Raw genomic sequence first — 17,485 nt, forward strand, 5'->3', positions numbered from 1 at the left:
CACTCAGTAATCATTTTGATTATCTAAATGCTAATTTATTCACAAGCGCCTGGCAGGAACAAACACAAACTGGTTTTCTGAGCAATATGCTAAGGTTTCAGACTATTACATTTTAAGAAGGGTCACCAATCAACAGTCTAATTGGATGCTTATAAACATTGTTCTTAAAAACAAGTTGCATTCCACTGTATTTGCCTTCCAATGGATGCTGCCTTATAGTAAGATTCTCCTCCGCCTGCAGCTCAGGAGGGTTGGAGAACTCTCTGGAGCATATTTCGGGTACATTGGGGAGAACAGGTGGAGAAGAACTTTCATCCAACATTTGAAAAAATTGGCAAGGGCTTTCTTCAAAGTTACTGAGTTATGGCCATATATACAACCATAGAAATATCAGTGTCCTGATTAAATCAAAACACGGTAAGAATACAGTAAGAATACTGTTGGAGATATTAGAGGGGTGCCTTCAAGCAGATGAAGACTTTGAGCTACTTGAGCTACTCTGAGCACCTCTCCCAGTGCTTAGAGGTCAAGGAGAAGCATATTCTACTAGTGAAGCGATGCCCAGAAGGAGTTACTATGGGAAATGGTGACTTTTTTACTTTTCCCAAAAAGTGTGATGTAATGGTATGTGGGAATGACCTTGGGAGACAGGTGGAAGAGCTGCAGTCCAGGCAATGGTCAGAGAAACAGCAGCTGAGTCTGCAGAAGGAATGTGGGCCTGGCAAACATCTCAGAAGGGATCCTCGCTAGTTTCTTGGACTGTAAAAGGCAAGGGGTGAGACATGTAGTTTCAGACTTGCAAGATTCTGTTAATGTAAACTTACAATAAAGTTAAAACTAGTACTTCCGGGGGTGCTTCTTGTCTGGACTACCTCACAAGGCTGATATGTGCTCCAAGGTCCTCAGACTGCCCCCTCCCCTGTCATTCTTTTATGTAATGTTTCAAGCTCCTATTAGGTTTGAAGAAAATGTGTTGCTTGATAATCCTCTTGTAGCAGGATATAAGACTATACTTAATAAAATAAGCATTAGGTTTTATTAATAATTGAGATATCTTTATTAAGCACAGAAAACACAAGGTAACATTACATGGGTTCTATCAAAACTGTACAACTTATCAAATACACAAAGGAATTTTGTTTTTTGTTTTTGTTTTCCTGGAGTGGGGAATGAACTAGGCACATATACAAATGGGGTGTTCAAACTGGCCACAGGGATTAAAGAGGCATATTTTCCCTACTCACTGGTAAAAAACCCAACAACAGGCTTTTTTAATCATTTTTTTTGAAGGTTAAAGTATTTGCATTGGAAACGGTAGACGCCAAACACTGAATCAGTCGCTTCATGAACACCCCAGGTTTGACGAACAAAACAGAACAATTGCCTCATTAAAAACACTCTACTCACACAGGGTGCAAACCAGCATGGGCCACCGCTGTTTATCATCCATTTATTCTAATGAGCTTTGTAGGCCAGTACCCCCAAGGCCCCTTTGAAATGGGAGGGGAGGCCCAGCAGCAGTGCCCGCTGAATTGCCCTTACAATCAGCAAGAGTCTTCTTTTGAAGCATGAGGTAGATAGACATCATAGAAAAGACAAGGACACAGACACAGATACAGACAGTTAAGGGGTGGGTAGGGAGAACATACAATCTTCTTTCAAAAAATATGCAGAACGTAGTGCCAGTCCTACACAATGTATTGCATGTTGACAGTCAACTAACAGCTGCCCAACATGAAAATATTTGAACAGGCAAGAGCTTTGATTAGACAGGTATATCAACATAACAAGCAAAATAGAGTGAAGTTTATACATTGCCAAAATAAAGTTTACAATGAGCAGTCTTTTTTATCTTGCTTATCTTATTTTAGTAGTTCCACTGTTGGCAAGCTTTATGAAAATATGATTTGATAAGGCAAGCAAATATTGATAAGTATATCTGGATCAGAAAGCCAGCAATATAGGAAGCATGATATTTAAGGGGGAAAATGGGTATGTAAAAGGAGTGAATTTTTGCTTTCACTGTTCAGGGCAGGGTGTCATTTGGGGTGATAACATTTTCTTGGAGGGTATCGGAAGACTTTTGTCAAATTGTGACTGAGGATAATATTTTCAAGCTAATTGACAAATTTTGAATTAACACAATGCTGGGCTGGATCATAACAACTTAACAGTTTTTCTTTAAAAAAAAACTCAGTATGAATTGGTATGCATATTAATCAAATTAAAAATGTTGAATTCACTGAAGAAGGCTTGTTAAGAAGAATCAATTGGGCTTCTGCAAAAAGCAGTCTCCAGCAGATTATAATTACAAGGATTATAATTGAGTATCCACAAAAGTTCTGTCAAAGTCCCTGCAAAATACCATACCATATATGTTTAAAACCAAGTTTTAAAATGCGTTCGTGTGGCAAAATATATTCACAAGAAGCACTGCTACACATTAAATAGTATACAAGAACCGTCATCATCATCATCAAAAAAACAACTTTTAGTAAATAATGAATGGCCTCATAATGCAAAGCTTATATCTGTAGCAGAAAAACGAACTTCAATGACTGTGGAAAAAGCCACTGTTCAATCTTATGGCACAGTTATCTGCTAGAAAATACTCTTTCTTATTTGGTGCCTAGTTTACAGCAGTAGTTGCTCCATTCTTCAATATTGCTAATATCAGGACTTTTATAATTCAATTGAAATATACAACAACACTGGAATAAACATACACTTTCTATTACAGCCCTCCTCTGATTCTCTCCAGATGGATTGAAACTACAACTCCCAGAATTCCCAGTTAACATACCGAGGCTGGCTGAAAATCCTGGAGAATGTTCAAACACATCTGAAGGGCTGAAGATTGAGGAGGGGAGCTTCATTGTCCAATTAACAATATAAGAATTTTCTATTAACTCAAGTTGTTAACAAAGGGCAAATAATAAACTGAGCTTTCTGTAATATGATTAATTAAGTGCAGCATGTTTGCTCTATTCATTCTATTTTAATCTTTTATATAAGTCCAGAAAAATGTAACTTCTCTACTTGTACAAATGGAATTAATTTGCATGTCAGGAATTATAAATCTACATTTTTAGAGTAGTTTTCAATAGAAATATTCATAATGCAGCATCTTTCTCAAAAAAAAAAAAACATTTAAGCATTTTACACAAAATGTTTAACCTTTTACTCCAATAACCAACTTTATAATACTTCCTATACTTCTATTTTTTTTAATCTAAAGAATTAAAACAGGGGAAATAAATCTTATACAAAGCCACAGAATTCACAGTAACCGAACTTACCCATCTTATATAAAGCCACTTATATTTAAATATATGTATTTATATATATTTATATTTTATGCTCACATTTAATATAATAGAGCTATGATTGATTTAAAGACTCTAGTCTTCTCTGAAGACATTTTAAAGATTTTCATACATAGAATATGATTGCATAATACATTCAGCTGAAGGTTAGGCAAAGCGCATTCTTTTTAAATATACAGGTAGCTTCCTGGCTGTCCAGATACCTCCCGCCAATCCAGTCCCGCAAACACTTAGGAGTGGCAATAACTTATTTATCTAAATATGTCTGATGTCTTTTAAATACATTCCAAATCTACCCAAATCCTCACATTTGGTTTCTTCTGCACCAGAATTTTATTTTAGCATTTATTTTAATTTGTCTTTTAAAAACTCTTGCGTCTTGGATTTTAATTATGACTAGCAATCTTGAATATTTGTTTGAACAAAATGAACAAAATAAGTACCTCCATTTTGAGCATACTTTGCTATGCAGGAAGCTAAAAACAAGCTGAAATGAAATGCAACCAAAGGACTGATCCTCTCCTGGGTATCGACTTTGGAATATGCTCCTGGAGCTGAGCATTGATAACGTCAGCAATTAACAATGTTGACAATCACCAGGTGAAAACATTCTCCCCAAGGGGGTGAAAAGCTACACCTGCCTCAATCTGCTTCTTGAGCTACTATTAAAAAATGGGATCAGAACTAGCTGCTGTAATGGCACTTTTTGGAGTCAGCTGGCAGTTCTTTTGTGTCATAAAAGTAATTTTAATGGGATGGAGAGGTGGAGGTATAAATCCCAGCTTTCCTTGCACTGTACTTTGAGCAAAACCCAGCCAGGCCAAGTGCATTTGGCCACTCCTAACCCCCTCTGAAATTCTAGCACAGTTACACCCAAACTAGCCAAGCAATCCTTCCCAACATAGAGATCGCTACTAATTTACAGGGCTCCTATAAGTCCCCAGTGAGGGCACCAAACAAACAACAAACTAAGAATGGATACAGGCAGTCCTCGCTTACTGACTGCCTCGTTTAATGACCACCCAAAGTTACAGTGGTGTTAAAAAAATAGCTGTGTGCCCAATCTTTGCATTCACAACCATTGCAGCGTCCCACTCACACATGATTGCAATTCAGGCATTTATAACCATCATAGCTTCCCACAGTCACACGGCTGCCGTTTGTATGCTTCACAACTGGCTTGTGACAAGCAGAGTTAATAGAGAAGGCAGAAGTAAAATCGTAAGCTGCGGTCATGTGATGTCTGTCTTAATGACCTCGGCACTTAGCAGCAAAGTTGCCGGTCCCGATTCTGGTTGCTGTGCAAAGTGTTTTTTAATGGCCAAAATCTCAGGAGATCAGCTAATCTCACAAGATTTTTGTTTTCTTATCCAAAATCTCGTAAGATTTCAGATGGGATTACCATAATTGCACAAGATTTCTGCCATTTTAAAGCTTTTGGTGGTAGTGGTGGTAGTGATGATAATGATGATAGCAATGAACTGGTTCACATAGAAAAGGTTGGCAATCACTAGCCTAACAATTCATGTTGAAACGGGGGAGTGTTTACAGGACTTTCTGTTCAACACCTATTTAAATACCTCAGTTAAGATAATAATCTTTATGTGTCATATTCATCTTGCTTCTAATTACCCACCAGTATGACTATGCAAACTGAATGTATATCATCTAGCTTAAAAGGGCACAATTCTTGATTCTCTTGCAGCTGACCAGTATGTTGCTCTAGTAAAAATTTAGTTACAGCGATATGAAAAAACAGTACTGACTGAAGTTATAAGAATGATACTTAGGATAATCTGCAAAAGAACAACTGTGCTTATTTTGCTGTCAGTTCTCAAAGTGATAACATCGCATTCTTACAACTGCATACCACTTCAAGTGTTACTCTGATATATTTCCAATTGCGATACTGAGATGAGTTGGAATCAAAACATAAGAAGGCTTTTACAGGAGGCATGCTATATATGCTACAAGTCATAAACAATAGTTTGTCTCAATACTTGTCTCCACTGAGTGCTCAACAAATGGAAAAAAGTAAGATTGTGGAAAATTGGATCCATAATACTTGACCCTAGTGTTTTTCAATAATAACCAAAAGAAAAAAAGCTAGCTCTTATTAAAGCAGGACATTTTTATGGGGCACAGAATCCAATCTGAGTATTAAACTTGCTTATACTGTTAAAAGTCAGCAATATATACTTAAAGTCAGCATTCTACAAACATCTCTAGATTGAGACCACAAATCCAATCCAATCAAAACTGATGTCTCACAATAGATAGCACTGAAATAATTTAAAAACATCTAAAGCCTTTCTTAATGACCATTTTATTTTTTAAGGCCTTCCCTCCTTTCGTGAAGCATATTCAGGCGTGCCTAAGTTCAAAACTGGCCAATGACATAAACCCATCCTGAACCTCCAAGTGCAATCATAGGACAACTCACCCACCCTCTTCCAGAATATAGCTTCATGGATGCCTCACTGGGCATGGCGCTTGCAGAAAAAAACAAGTTTTCCTCATTCTCTGTAAAAGTTGGAGGCAATTCTGCACATTCACTCGGTGGAAGTGCACCTCCGAAGCAATGCCTAACACAGCAGTGGGTGGGGAGACTGTTACATGTGCAAGGCGGAGACAGGCTGTGTGATGGCTGACATGCAAACTGGTGCAAAGCAAAGAGCAGGTGAAAGCACTGCAGGATACAAAGGGCATCTTGTAAAGAAAGCTTAGGTTACAAGGGTGAGACTAGCCATTTGGTCCTGAAAAAAGATTGGTGGTTCTCAATATGGGGGAAAAAATGCAACAACCCTGAAAGCTACCCTATGTATACAAGCAGACTTTTGGATATGTAAGAAGGAAGGGTGAGTAACTAGAAATACCTAACCAACATGTATTTTTAGCCGCCCCCCCCCCCCGTACGCCGCTTCAGTTTCAAAGGCTTCAGTTGATACAAATCCCTTAAACGGAGAACAGCACAAGAGGCTTTCTGGTCAAGCTCAACAATCATACAGCCAATCAGTGCCATAGCCATGGTGACCTGCAATGCGTATCTGAGGAAATCAGTGCCCAGTTTTGCATTGGAAACCACCTTGCTTTTGTGCCCAGTGGGGTGGGGGAGTGAGGGAGGTTAGGAAAACAAAACCCGTTCCCCAGCTTATGAGACTGAAATCCCGTTGCCGACATCTTGCGTCTCCTGGAAGTTTGCAGAACTCAGCCCTGGAATTCTGTGGAGACAAAGCAGCATTTGCGGGGGGTGGGAAAAAAGTCTTGCGTTTCACACTGAGAGCGCGTGGACCTTTTTTACCCCGCCCACAGCTGTACAAAAAGAGTAGCTCTATCATGTGTAGCCTCAGCATGCTGCAAGAGATTTGAGGACCACATTTATCCAGGAAAAGCAAAAAATAAGGAAATTCCTCCACATTTTGCCAAAGAATCCAAACCAATGGAAGCAAAGGGCAACAAACAGCTGTTTTTGAACCTCTGGTCTCCTACGTTGCTGCGTGCATTTCCACCTCGCCTCCTGCGTTACGCTGTGCTGCTGCTGGAACAGGGGGTGCTTTGTGTGCTGCCAATACTGTGGCCTGCACTGCTGTTTTCAGAGGGTGGTGGCGATGTGGGAACCTGCTGTCTTCCTGCTGGTTCTCCTGGAGGAGAGGAAGAAACAAACAAAAGCAAGCTCTGAGTTACTTCTGCTGCCCTCACAATCTCCTGGCCCCCCTGAGAAAGAAAGAAGGAAAGGAAGGGAACAGTAACGAGGGTCTTCAATTCTCTATCGTTTAGCAAGGCATCCTTGCTCTTCTTCCAAGCAGCTAAACATTGGCATACCGAATTCCACCATTTTTATTTTGATAGGGACTCTGTAATGAGTGTAACTGACTGCCCCAAAGGTATTCCGACGGGATGAGCAATCTAGAAGGTCTTCAAATCTGAAGGTCCTGGATTCAGGCCCAGCCTTTGGTCCACAACCTTTTGTCTCCTGCTTCCTTCCTATACTGGCTAAAAAGAAAAAGCATAACTCACCTATTATTTGGGGAAATATTTGGGGGCTAATATGTTTTCGGCAGCAGGAAGTAGAATCTATGTTGATTTTTTTTCTCCCAGTGTAACCAAAACAACCTTTTGACTGCATCCTCGATTTAGTTCAAGCTTCTCATTTATTAGGTCACTTCATCCTTTCTTCTGTCCCATAACTTTATGTGCACAAAGCTCCTTTCCTGACATTGTAAAAGCTATCTCTAGGCAAGAAAAATTGTTTTCTCCCAGGTGGTTTTTTTGCAAACCTGTCTTAGCTAAAACCAAAACAAAACCTGGGAACATTCAGGAGAGAAAAGCAACCAATTCCTATATATTCAAGTCTGCTGCTTTCATTCCCTTAACAGGGCCCCTCAATCTTTCTGCCAGGAAAGTGATCTGCAAAATGTAGAACTGGCCTGCATCCCCTGTTGCTGGGTCCTGTTACAGCTATGTTGTCACCCATGCTATAAACCACACCATTACACAGAGTTGTGCACCAACCTCAGCTTATCAGCTGCAATCAGTATATATTTTGCTCTAACTCTGTGTAGATGAATACCTTTTCGTCTTTGGGGAAAACAGCACACACAGCTGTCAACATTTGGATGCCAAATAATACTGTCTCATGTTTCTCCCTCCCCCGTTTCCTCTTTCTAGACAACTTTCCACAGATGCATTTTTTCCCTTTCAACTATGGGGTTATGCCCCTTTGTCTCGGTGGCACGGATCTCTGCTGGAATTTCAATCTTTCCTCCAGCATCTCCCCCTTTCAGGGAAAAAAACTTGGTTTGTCTCTCTCGAGCAGCCTGTATTGTCCAACCACTCACCTATCACTATTAAAATACATTAAGTACCGTTAAAGGCTAAAGATAAATTTGACTAGTCACTACTGCATGGAAATCTGAGTATAAATATGTGCTACAGCTGATTGGGTGGGTGCCAGCCTACATTTCACCCCCTCTCTGATTCCACAGTATAAGTTGCCTTCAGGAGTTTGGAATTTTTCAAACATGCAAATAAAGCAGATGAAATGGGCCAGTTTACGAGTTGCAACTATTATCAATGAATCTTAACATTTATCAGTGAGGTTTCTGCGGGCGACTGCTCCTAGGAGTAAGGGACACTGCAGGGACTTCCTTAGGACAAAATGTACCATCTGAGACAGGTTGGTAAAGTAGATTGTTTCTGAAAAGGGTTCTTACCACCATGTGTCAGAACACTATTTAAAGTGGAAGTTTTCGGAAATGTCTCTATCCCATCTATAGGCCATAAACAGTCTTTAACCCACTTATAGACATAAATATCTGAGTGCAACAGCATGTTCTTGATTATTCACACTGAGGAAGCCTGCCAATTCAGCTCCCTTTCAAGGCAGTCTGTTTGCTTTGCCATCCTCATACGCCAAACTTCATGTGTTGCTTTCTCAATTTACTTCAGTCAGATCTTATTAAACAGAGACTTCTAAGTTTTCCACCCAAATTATTGAGAGCGGGGGACGGGGAGAGAGCAGGTTGGAATAATCTTGCTATTTGAAAGTAGAGAGAGGTATCTTCAGATGTACTTAATAGGAAAAGTTACATACACTTTGAAACAGCTTGCTCTGAGTTCAGACTAATAAATAATAGAGTGTTCTTGGCCCTTTACACTTGACGGATGGACTTATCACATACTAGGAAGGGAGCGGGAAGATGGGATCTGCAAAGGAACATTTGGAAGCGCAGTGGACTTTGGTGGGGCAGGAGGTTGGCTTGACAGTGCATGGGGCCCAGGGGGTGGAGTGGTCTGGTGGGGATTTTGACAGCACAGGGGACTCAGGGGGTGTAGATGTGGCAGGCCCCAGCGGTAGGGAGAAGGGATTGGCGTGGAGGACCAGTCACTCCCCTAATTTACTTAAGAGACGGCAGAGAGTTATTGGGGGCCCCTCAGGGTGGGTGTGGGGCTTCCCTCTGGGTGTGAGAGATGCAGGGGGAGCCCAGGATTGCATGGTTGTATGTAAGAGTACCCACCCAAATGAGAAACAGCAGGTGGGTAGGAGTGGGTGGGGTGCCCCCCTGCAACCAGTGAGAGAGGCTGAGGGGGGGCACAGTGAGTGTGTAGATGGGGGGGCGGGTAGGCCCTAACAGTGCCAAGAGCAAGAGCTGATGTGCTGGGGGGCCTGCCATCTCCTGACGCTGACAGTGTGGGAGGATGTGTGCACGGGGGAGGGTACCCTTGTTTCAATCCAGGGTTTCCAGAGGTCTGGGAGTGGAGGCAACTGGGCCTGGAAACTGGGGCCTGCAGGGTGGGTTACCCCATTGAGTGGGTGATGGGCTGGGGATGTTATGATGGGAACTGGAGGGCAGGCCATCTTCGGGGAACGGTGGCATGTTCCAGCCCTCTGGGTTCATACCCAGGCCCTGGACAGCAGATCCTTGAGGGCCCTGGTCTCCGGCTGCTGCTCCTTAATGCCAGGTCAGTTAACAACAAGGCCCCCTTCATATGTGATTTGATCACAGAGGAGGGGGCAGACCTGGCGTGTATCACCAAGACCTGGCTGGGCCCAGAAGGGGGGATAGCCCTTTTGGAAATGTGCCCGGCTGGGTTTCAGGTGTGGCCCCAGCCGAGACCCTGGAGCAGGGGAGGAGGGGTTGCGGTTGTCATCCGAGAGTCTCTAGTGGCTTTCAGGGGTGCTGCTCCACAAGTGGCCAGTTGTCAGACCCTGTTCTTCAAGTTGGGTTCCCGAGAACAGTTGGGACTGTTGCTGCTATACCAGCCTCCCTGCTGCATAGCAACCTCCCTGCCTGAGCTGCTAGAGGCTGTCTCAGGGCTGGCGATGGAGTTCCCCAGGCTTATGGTTCTGGGGGACTTCAACCTGCCGTCCCTGGGACATGCCTCGGAGGCATCTCAGGAGTTCATGGCTACCATGGCAGCCATGGGTCTGTCCCAGATTATTCGGGACACAACTCAAGACAGTGGCCTCATCCTGGACTTGGTTTTCTTGTCGGAGCAGTGGCAATGTGATCTAAGGGGAGAATTACAGCTGTCCCCATTGTCATGGTCAGATCACGCCCTGGTGGCCTTGAGATTCTCTTGTGCTGCCCCACTCCACAGGAGGGTGGGCCCATTCGATTGGTCTGCCCCTGGTGACTAATGGACCCAATGGGGTTTCAGAAGGAGCTGGCAGTTATTCCCGAGGATCTACTGCACGGTCCAGCGGAGGTCCTGGCCACAGCCTGGAACAGGGAAGTGGTCGGGGCCTTGGACAGGATTGCTCTTGTGCGGCCTCTCTTGCCCCATTCTACCTGACATTCCCCATGGTTTTCGGAGGAGTTGCGGGTTTTGAAGAGAGTTAAGAGACACTTAGAACACCGCTGGAGGAAGACAAAGACTGAATCTGATCAAACACAAGCTAGAGCTGTTATTAGGGCCTACCTTGTGGCAATAAGAGTGGCGAAACATCAATATTTCTCTGCTCTTATTGCATCCACAGAATGCCACCCAACGGCCCTGTTTAAAATTACTCGATCTCTTTTAGGTAAGGTGTATTCAATGCCCCACCTACAGGCCATGTGGAGGAGTTTCCTGAGCATCTGCAGGATAAAATTGCTCAGATCTGTTGGACTCTAAGCATGAGGCACAGTCTGGGGAGATGCCGAGGGAACAGACTTACCCTGTTATCTGGGAGCAGTTTGATCCTGTTGGACCTGAGGAAGCAGACAGAATCCTCCGGATTGTAAAGGCCACCACATGTCATTTAGACACATGCCCCTCCTGGCTGGTGAAGGCAGCCCGGGATGTGACACATGGCTGGGTCCAGGCAATGCTTAATACATCCTTGAGAGAGGGGGTGGTTCCAGCTGCCTTCAAGGAGGCACTGGCGCAACCCCTCCTCAAGAAACCATCACTGGACCCTACTCTGTTGGACAATTTTCGTCCTGTCTCCCACCTTTCCTTCTTGGGGAAAGTGGTTGAGAAAGTGGTGGCATTGCAACTCCAGAGGATTCTGGATGAAACAGATTATCTAGACCCCTTCCAGTCAGGTTTCAGGCTGGGATATGGGACAGAGACTGCACTGCCGCATTCAGACCCAGTGCGTAACTTGGGGGTCCTCCTGGATCCATGACTCCTGCTCAAAGAGCAGGTGGCAGTCGTGGCCAAGAGGGCCTTTGCACAACTTCATGTTGTGCACCAGTTACGCCCTTTCCTGGATCGAGATGCCCTCCAAACAGTCACTCATGCCCTGGTTATCTCCCGTATAGACTACTGCAATGCACTATACATGGGGCTACCCTTGAAGAGTATCCAGAAGCTTCAGCTGGTCCAGAATGCGGTCATAATAAAAATAAATATAAAATCCAAGTGGCAAAGATGATATTCAGTAGGGAGGCCTCTATGACACCAGCCAGCCCCAGGAAGAGCTATTGTCCTTCCCATCCCAGGCAAGGCGGCAGAACCAGGTCTTCAAATCCTTCTGGAAGGCTGGGAGCGAAGAAGCCTGCCTCACCTCCAGGGGCAGAAAGTTATGCCCTTTCCTGGATCGAGATGCCCTCTGAACAGTCACTCATGCCCTGGTCATCTCCCATATAGAGGGAGTCATGGGGGGCAGTTATGGGTGCGCCAGGATCGGCACATGGGTGTGCGGGCAGTTATGCATGCCCCAAGATCGGCACATGTGACACCACTGCTGTGCGAGCTGCACTGGGTGCCAGTTTGCTTCTGGGTCCAATTCAAGGTGTTGGTTATGACCTTTAAAGCCCTACATAGCATGGGGCCAGGTTACCTGAGAGACCCCCATAACATTGACTAATCCCACCCGGTCATGCAGAGAGGGCATGCTACAGACCCCGTTGGTGAGGAAATTTCACTTGGTGAGGTCCAGTAGGCGAGCCTTCTCTGCAGTGGTCCCCGCCCTTTGGAACATTCTGCCCCCGGAGGTGAGGCAGGCCCCTTTGCTCCCAGCCTTCCGGAAGGATTTGAAGACCTGGTTCTGCCACCTTGCCTGGGATGGGAAGGGCAATAGCTCTTCTTGGGGGTGGCTGCTGCCGTAGAGGCTTCCCTACTGAATATCATCTTTGCCACTTGGATTTTATATTTATCTATTTTTATTATGTCAGTTGTTTGTCTTGTAATTTATATGTTGATGGTTTTAAATGGTTAATTTTATTGTAAACTGCCCAGAGTCCCCCTGTTATGGGGGAGATGGGTGGTGATAGAAATTTGAATAATAAATAAAATAAATAAACACATTTATCATACCTATTTGTTGAGAACTCCTTGGACATGAGCAAAACTTTTACTTTTGAAAGAGTCACAGTATTCAAACTATGTATAAATGAATGTGAAAACTAAAGTTCTGCATAAAAGCATAGCCCGCATACCAAGTCACTGTTGAATAAATAGCTCAGACAAGTCTTATGTGCTGTTTCCCCACACCAAACAGGCAAGGAGGACTTAGGGAATTATGCTGAATTGCCCAATTTCTTCCTTGTACAAAGCTGCAGAAGGATAGGCCATAAGATAATAAACACATTCAAATGATCAAATATTATCTCAATAAACCAGATATATGAGGTTCCAGTACAGCCTTGTTTTCTTCTATTTGCTTCTCGCTTACATACACACACACACAAACCCCAAGTGAATAAGCCTCAATTAACCAGAATTTTCCATCTTGTCTGATTCAGGAAACTGTGCTTAATAACTTCAACTAAGACAGAATATACTATTACAGTTTAAAATTACTTTCCATATCCTGGTTTGTTTGGAAGTCACTAATTGTAGTTTCTGATTTAGACATAATTTGAAGTTGCTATTGGATGCAACTTTCTGGCTTAGTCATCACTCGTGTAAGGTAGAATTAAGTAGGAGACAAGATTTATTGCTCAAAATAAGACATTGCTTGTTCCAAAATAACTCCGATTCATAAATGATAAGGAAATGGACTGAGATCTATCAAGTCCAAGTCCTATACTCTAGAAAGAAATGAGGCATTTAAATAGGAAAGTAAGGTGACATGTTCTTCCATACTCTCATTAATCTATGGCAGAAGTTTGAAAACTATGTCACATGGATCTTCCCCTTCTCCTTCTATCATTTCCATAGTTGTAATGCAAGCACAACAAAACAAACTTCTGAGTTGAAGTGCTTCTTTTTCTGCTGTACCAAAACTCTTCTACTTTTTTGGATCTATGGTTTTAGGAAATATAATTAGCCTTTCCTTGCTAGTAATTTCTCCCATACAGAACCAGCAATCCCCCCCCCCACAAATTCTGCAATCTCTTCTTCCTGCAGAGAAGAAAACATGGATTAAGGTAATATGGCAGTCTAGATACAAAGGACAAAATGTGATTCAGAGCATGTTTGGGCATGCATGTTGCATCTGTTGAAAACACCTCAAACCAAAGTCTCTCTTCCCAGGATCTCATTTCAGCTGCAAAAGGTAGTCACAAGAGCCCAGAAAGACCATCGCTTTAAGATACTCCTGGTCAGATTTTACTCTCTGAAACCAGATTTCTGCAGAGACCTAATGTGGATATTGTAGGAAGGCACAAATTTTATTGGAAAATGATTAGAAGAGAAAGGGTTAATTATACACATTTGCTGGGACAATGTGTGTAATTAACCTTTTCTCTTCTAATCTCCATGACTGATACAACAGAGAAACACTGGGAGGTGCTCTCTTTTTATCCAACATCATAATGAAGTATGGAAATTTTATTAGGATCAGTACATTCACTGATAGTATTCTTGGCTTTGAGCAGAATCCAGTTTTCAATCATAAATCAACATTCCTTTATGGTGACCTGAAGGGCCTGTGAAAGAAATTCTAACTCCTAAGGAACTTGTCTACACATTTCCATTCATTTGTATTTTCTTCCCTGCATTGGTTTCTATTCATTTTTATGTGTCAAAGCTGAGAAACACGTATTTCCATATGTGATAGCAGATAAACACTTAGTAATAGCAACCCCTTGGCTGATCATATCTGAACTTGCTTTTGTTCTCAAGAAAGCCAAAATCAGTCAGTCTCCTGAACACATACTCTTCTCTTTTCCAGCAGATCAGTTATATTTGTTTACTCACTTGGGTTTTCTCTAACAACTTATATGTAACCACAGCATGGATCTATCATTATACTTTTCACAATGCAATGCTGCATATGGCTTCTCAAAAGAAGGCTTTAGGGAACTCAGGGAATCTTACTTCCAGATATCTGGCCTCAGAATGGTTGCCTCAATCTCTATGAATACATGTTGGTATGAATGCCAAATAACACGTTTAAATGGTTTTCCATCTTCCATTCAGATGCAAGATACAAAATTCCACCCCTTCTTATCAGCTACGTTTTTCTCTCAGTATATCCTTTCAATGTATTAGTTGAAGTCCACACATCTTAAAGTTGCCAAGTTTGAAAAACAACACTATAGTCATTTTAATGTGTTATATGAATATTCTCCACACTTGAAGTTCTACTGTTTAAAAAGAAACCTTTTAAAAGATCCTTGAGGGGCTTTTACTTTTCGAGTCAAATTAATGGCTAGCGAAGATGGCCAGAGTTACAGAGATACCGTGCAATCCGGAAAAAGCGTCTGACTCACCTGTGTGGGAATAGATAAACCATAAAGCTCCTGTCAGCAGTGCACCTATCACAAAAGCTGCAAAGGCAATTCCCACAACTGTCAACGTGTCCAGGCCGTAGACCACAGCTGTGAAATTCAGAGGTTAGGGAGAAAATGATATTTTATTTGCATTCAGAAAGACAAAACAAAAGGTAATGGCATTTTTTTTCATGAATTGCATTCTGTAATCAGGACTTGGTACCTGTTGGGCTCACCATATTTACCTTGAGCTCTTCTTGCCCTGAACAGGCTCACCCTGTCCCTCCCTCTCTTTCTGGCCCATGTCCCACTTTGCTCTTTGCTATCTATTTGGGATGGCGCGAAATAATTGATGTTCAAGCCTCAATTTGGATTCCAGCAACTGTCATCCACCCAACAGGAGAAAGCTGAGTTGAAAAAAGCTGGTATGGAGATTTTGGGTCACAATGTCAACCCAAAGGAAAGCCTAAGCTACACTATTTAATATATCTTTGTTTAGTGTGGCCCATATTCCAGAGGAACAAAGCAGGGAAGCAGGATGCAGTTTAAAAATGTAGCTATGAAGAGCCTCTACCATGAACAGCTTCAGCCTGTTAGGTTTCCTGCTGATTTCTACTTGTTTTTAAGTTGGAAAGACTTAAAATAACTTCTCTAATTTTAGCAGCCTTATTTTTGAATGCATATATCCCTCAAACTTGTGCCTTTAAGGTAAGGCAGGATAAACTAATTCAAATAATTAAATAAGTGCTTTGTCAATTCTGTTCCATCTCCCCAATGTCTTCAGCATATTAAGTGGGGAGTGGAAAGGCTGTCAACCAAGAGGGAATGCCAGCTTGAAAGTCAGCAAATACATAAATAGAAACAATTGTTTTTCACATTTGGCAGCAGTTTTAATTACGGAAATCAGTTCCTGGCTGTAATATTGAGCCCGCTCTGGGAGAGGCAGGACAATTTGTTTGAGTGTGCATCTGGTTCCTGAAAGCATGGCTTTGAACATGTGCTGAGCAACTGCAGCCACTTCCAGCCATTCTGAACTTTCACTTCTTTTATGTAAGGATACCTATGAGATGGAGCCTAATTAATTTTTACTGAGGTTCAGCTGTAAACATCCTGTTTCTTGGGTCTCAAGCTTATCAAGAAACCAAGGGCACTTTCATTTGTCACTAACTTCACTGGAAGGCCTTTCTAAGATGGAGTGCTGGCCATCTATACCCGTTTGACTCCACTGTTAGAGACACTGCTTTCTTCACCACCACAGTATTATGTATACACTGTTTTGTTTTCTTTATGAGGGTACTGTACAATTTCATTTCTACGTGGCCTGCACAAGCCTGATCTGATTTTAAAAATAGCATAAGGGGCTTAAGCAGAGAGAGACACCATGGGTCTAGCCATCTGTGAAGTCCATCAATTAATTACCCTAAGTTTATTTATTGTTCAGATATTGTTTAGATATTATTTAGTTTTACTTATGGATAATATTACACAAATTTACTTATACTTGGCCCAAGATGGAGAACTCTTGGCTTAAGCCTCTTTTCCAGAGGAAATATCTTGAGACTCAGTGGCAAGTGTATTCCAGGGTTAAATGGGAATTGAAACCTGAGGGTGTAGTGCCCATTATCAGCTGCCCCACATGGGTTTTCTATTAAAAAAAACCTTCACTTTGTAACTCATACATTCAAAAGCTTTAGAATAATTCTCAGTTCATCTATTCTCTGCTAGATTTCTAGATATAGTTCTCTAAAAGAGGGAACCATATATACTTACATGGTAACCGTTCGGAAGGTTTCAAGTCGAAAGGTTTATCTGCCAAAAAAAGGAAAGCGATAATTGAAGGATACTTAACCAGCAGAATTTTAAACACATCAGAAATTCTTAAATAGAATCTGTAACATAGTAAGAAATCCAGTTAAAACTGATCAAGTCTGAGTTAGGGCAGAAAGAAGCGGAAAGAAAATCCTTTCTGTCTCATTAACTGTCTTCAGTGGAATAATCTTGAAAATGCATGCAACAGAGTTACAAAAGTTACCAGACACTGTCCAATTATTGCCAACTAACAAGTTTGCCTTTCCTTTAAATAATTACCATTTCACCCTTGGGGGATTATGGTAATATAGACATGGTTATCCCAAAGACCAGAGCAGTGACTGAATGGGAGACACGTAGATCCAAGGCAGAGAAGGAACACAGAGGCAAAATAATTTTACTTCCAAAATAGTTTGCATAAAACAGCTTCTCCTAATGCAGAGACCATTCAGAAGTGTGGATTTCAAAGCCCAGAATCCCCTTGTCATCATAGTCATTGCTGAGATCTGGAGGACACTCTGATTGGATAAGACAGGCATGAAGTCTGCATAAATTTTAATAGCCACCAGTTTACCAAAATCATTACTGATGTTCATTTAATATATTAATATATGAGACATATACTTGCTAGTTGTACAATCTTCCATATCCTCAAACCTGTGCTGCTCCCCACAGCCTTGGGAAGAAAGTGATTGACATCAGAGTAACAGAAAATGTAAAATAACTAATAAAAGAAAACAATACAGTAGACTTAAGTCAAAA

General features: G+C 42.1%; 1 protein-coding gene across 1 annotated transcript in view; it reads right to left on the minus strand.

Moving 5' to 3' along the window:
* Positions 1-1,033: 1,033 nt before the first annotated feature.
* TGFBR3 (transforming growth factor beta receptor 3) overlaps positions 1,034-17,485 on the minus strand; it is a 155,436-nt gene continuing 138,984 nt past the window's right edge. The window contains exons 15-17 of the mRNA XM_063298248.1: positions 16,685-16,723; positions 14,915-15,022; positions 1,034-6,967 (exon numbers count right to left, since the gene is read on the minus strand). Of these exons, the coding sequence (XP_063154318.1) occupies positions 6,849-6,967; positions 14,915-15,022; positions 16,685-16,723 (266 nt within the window). The 3' untranslated portion in view covers positions 1,034-6,848. The remainder of the gene's footprint in view (positions 6,968-14,914; positions 15,023-16,684; positions 16,724-17,485) is intronic.

The sequence above is a fragment of the Candoia aspera genome, chromosome 3 (assembly GCF_035149785.1).
Source record: "Candoia aspera isolate rCanAsp1 chromosome 3, rCanAsp1.hap2, whole genome shotgun sequence".
In the NCBI taxonomy this organism is placed as follows: Eukaryota; Metazoa; Chordata; class Lepidosauria; order Squamata; family Boidae; genus Candoia; species Candoia aspera.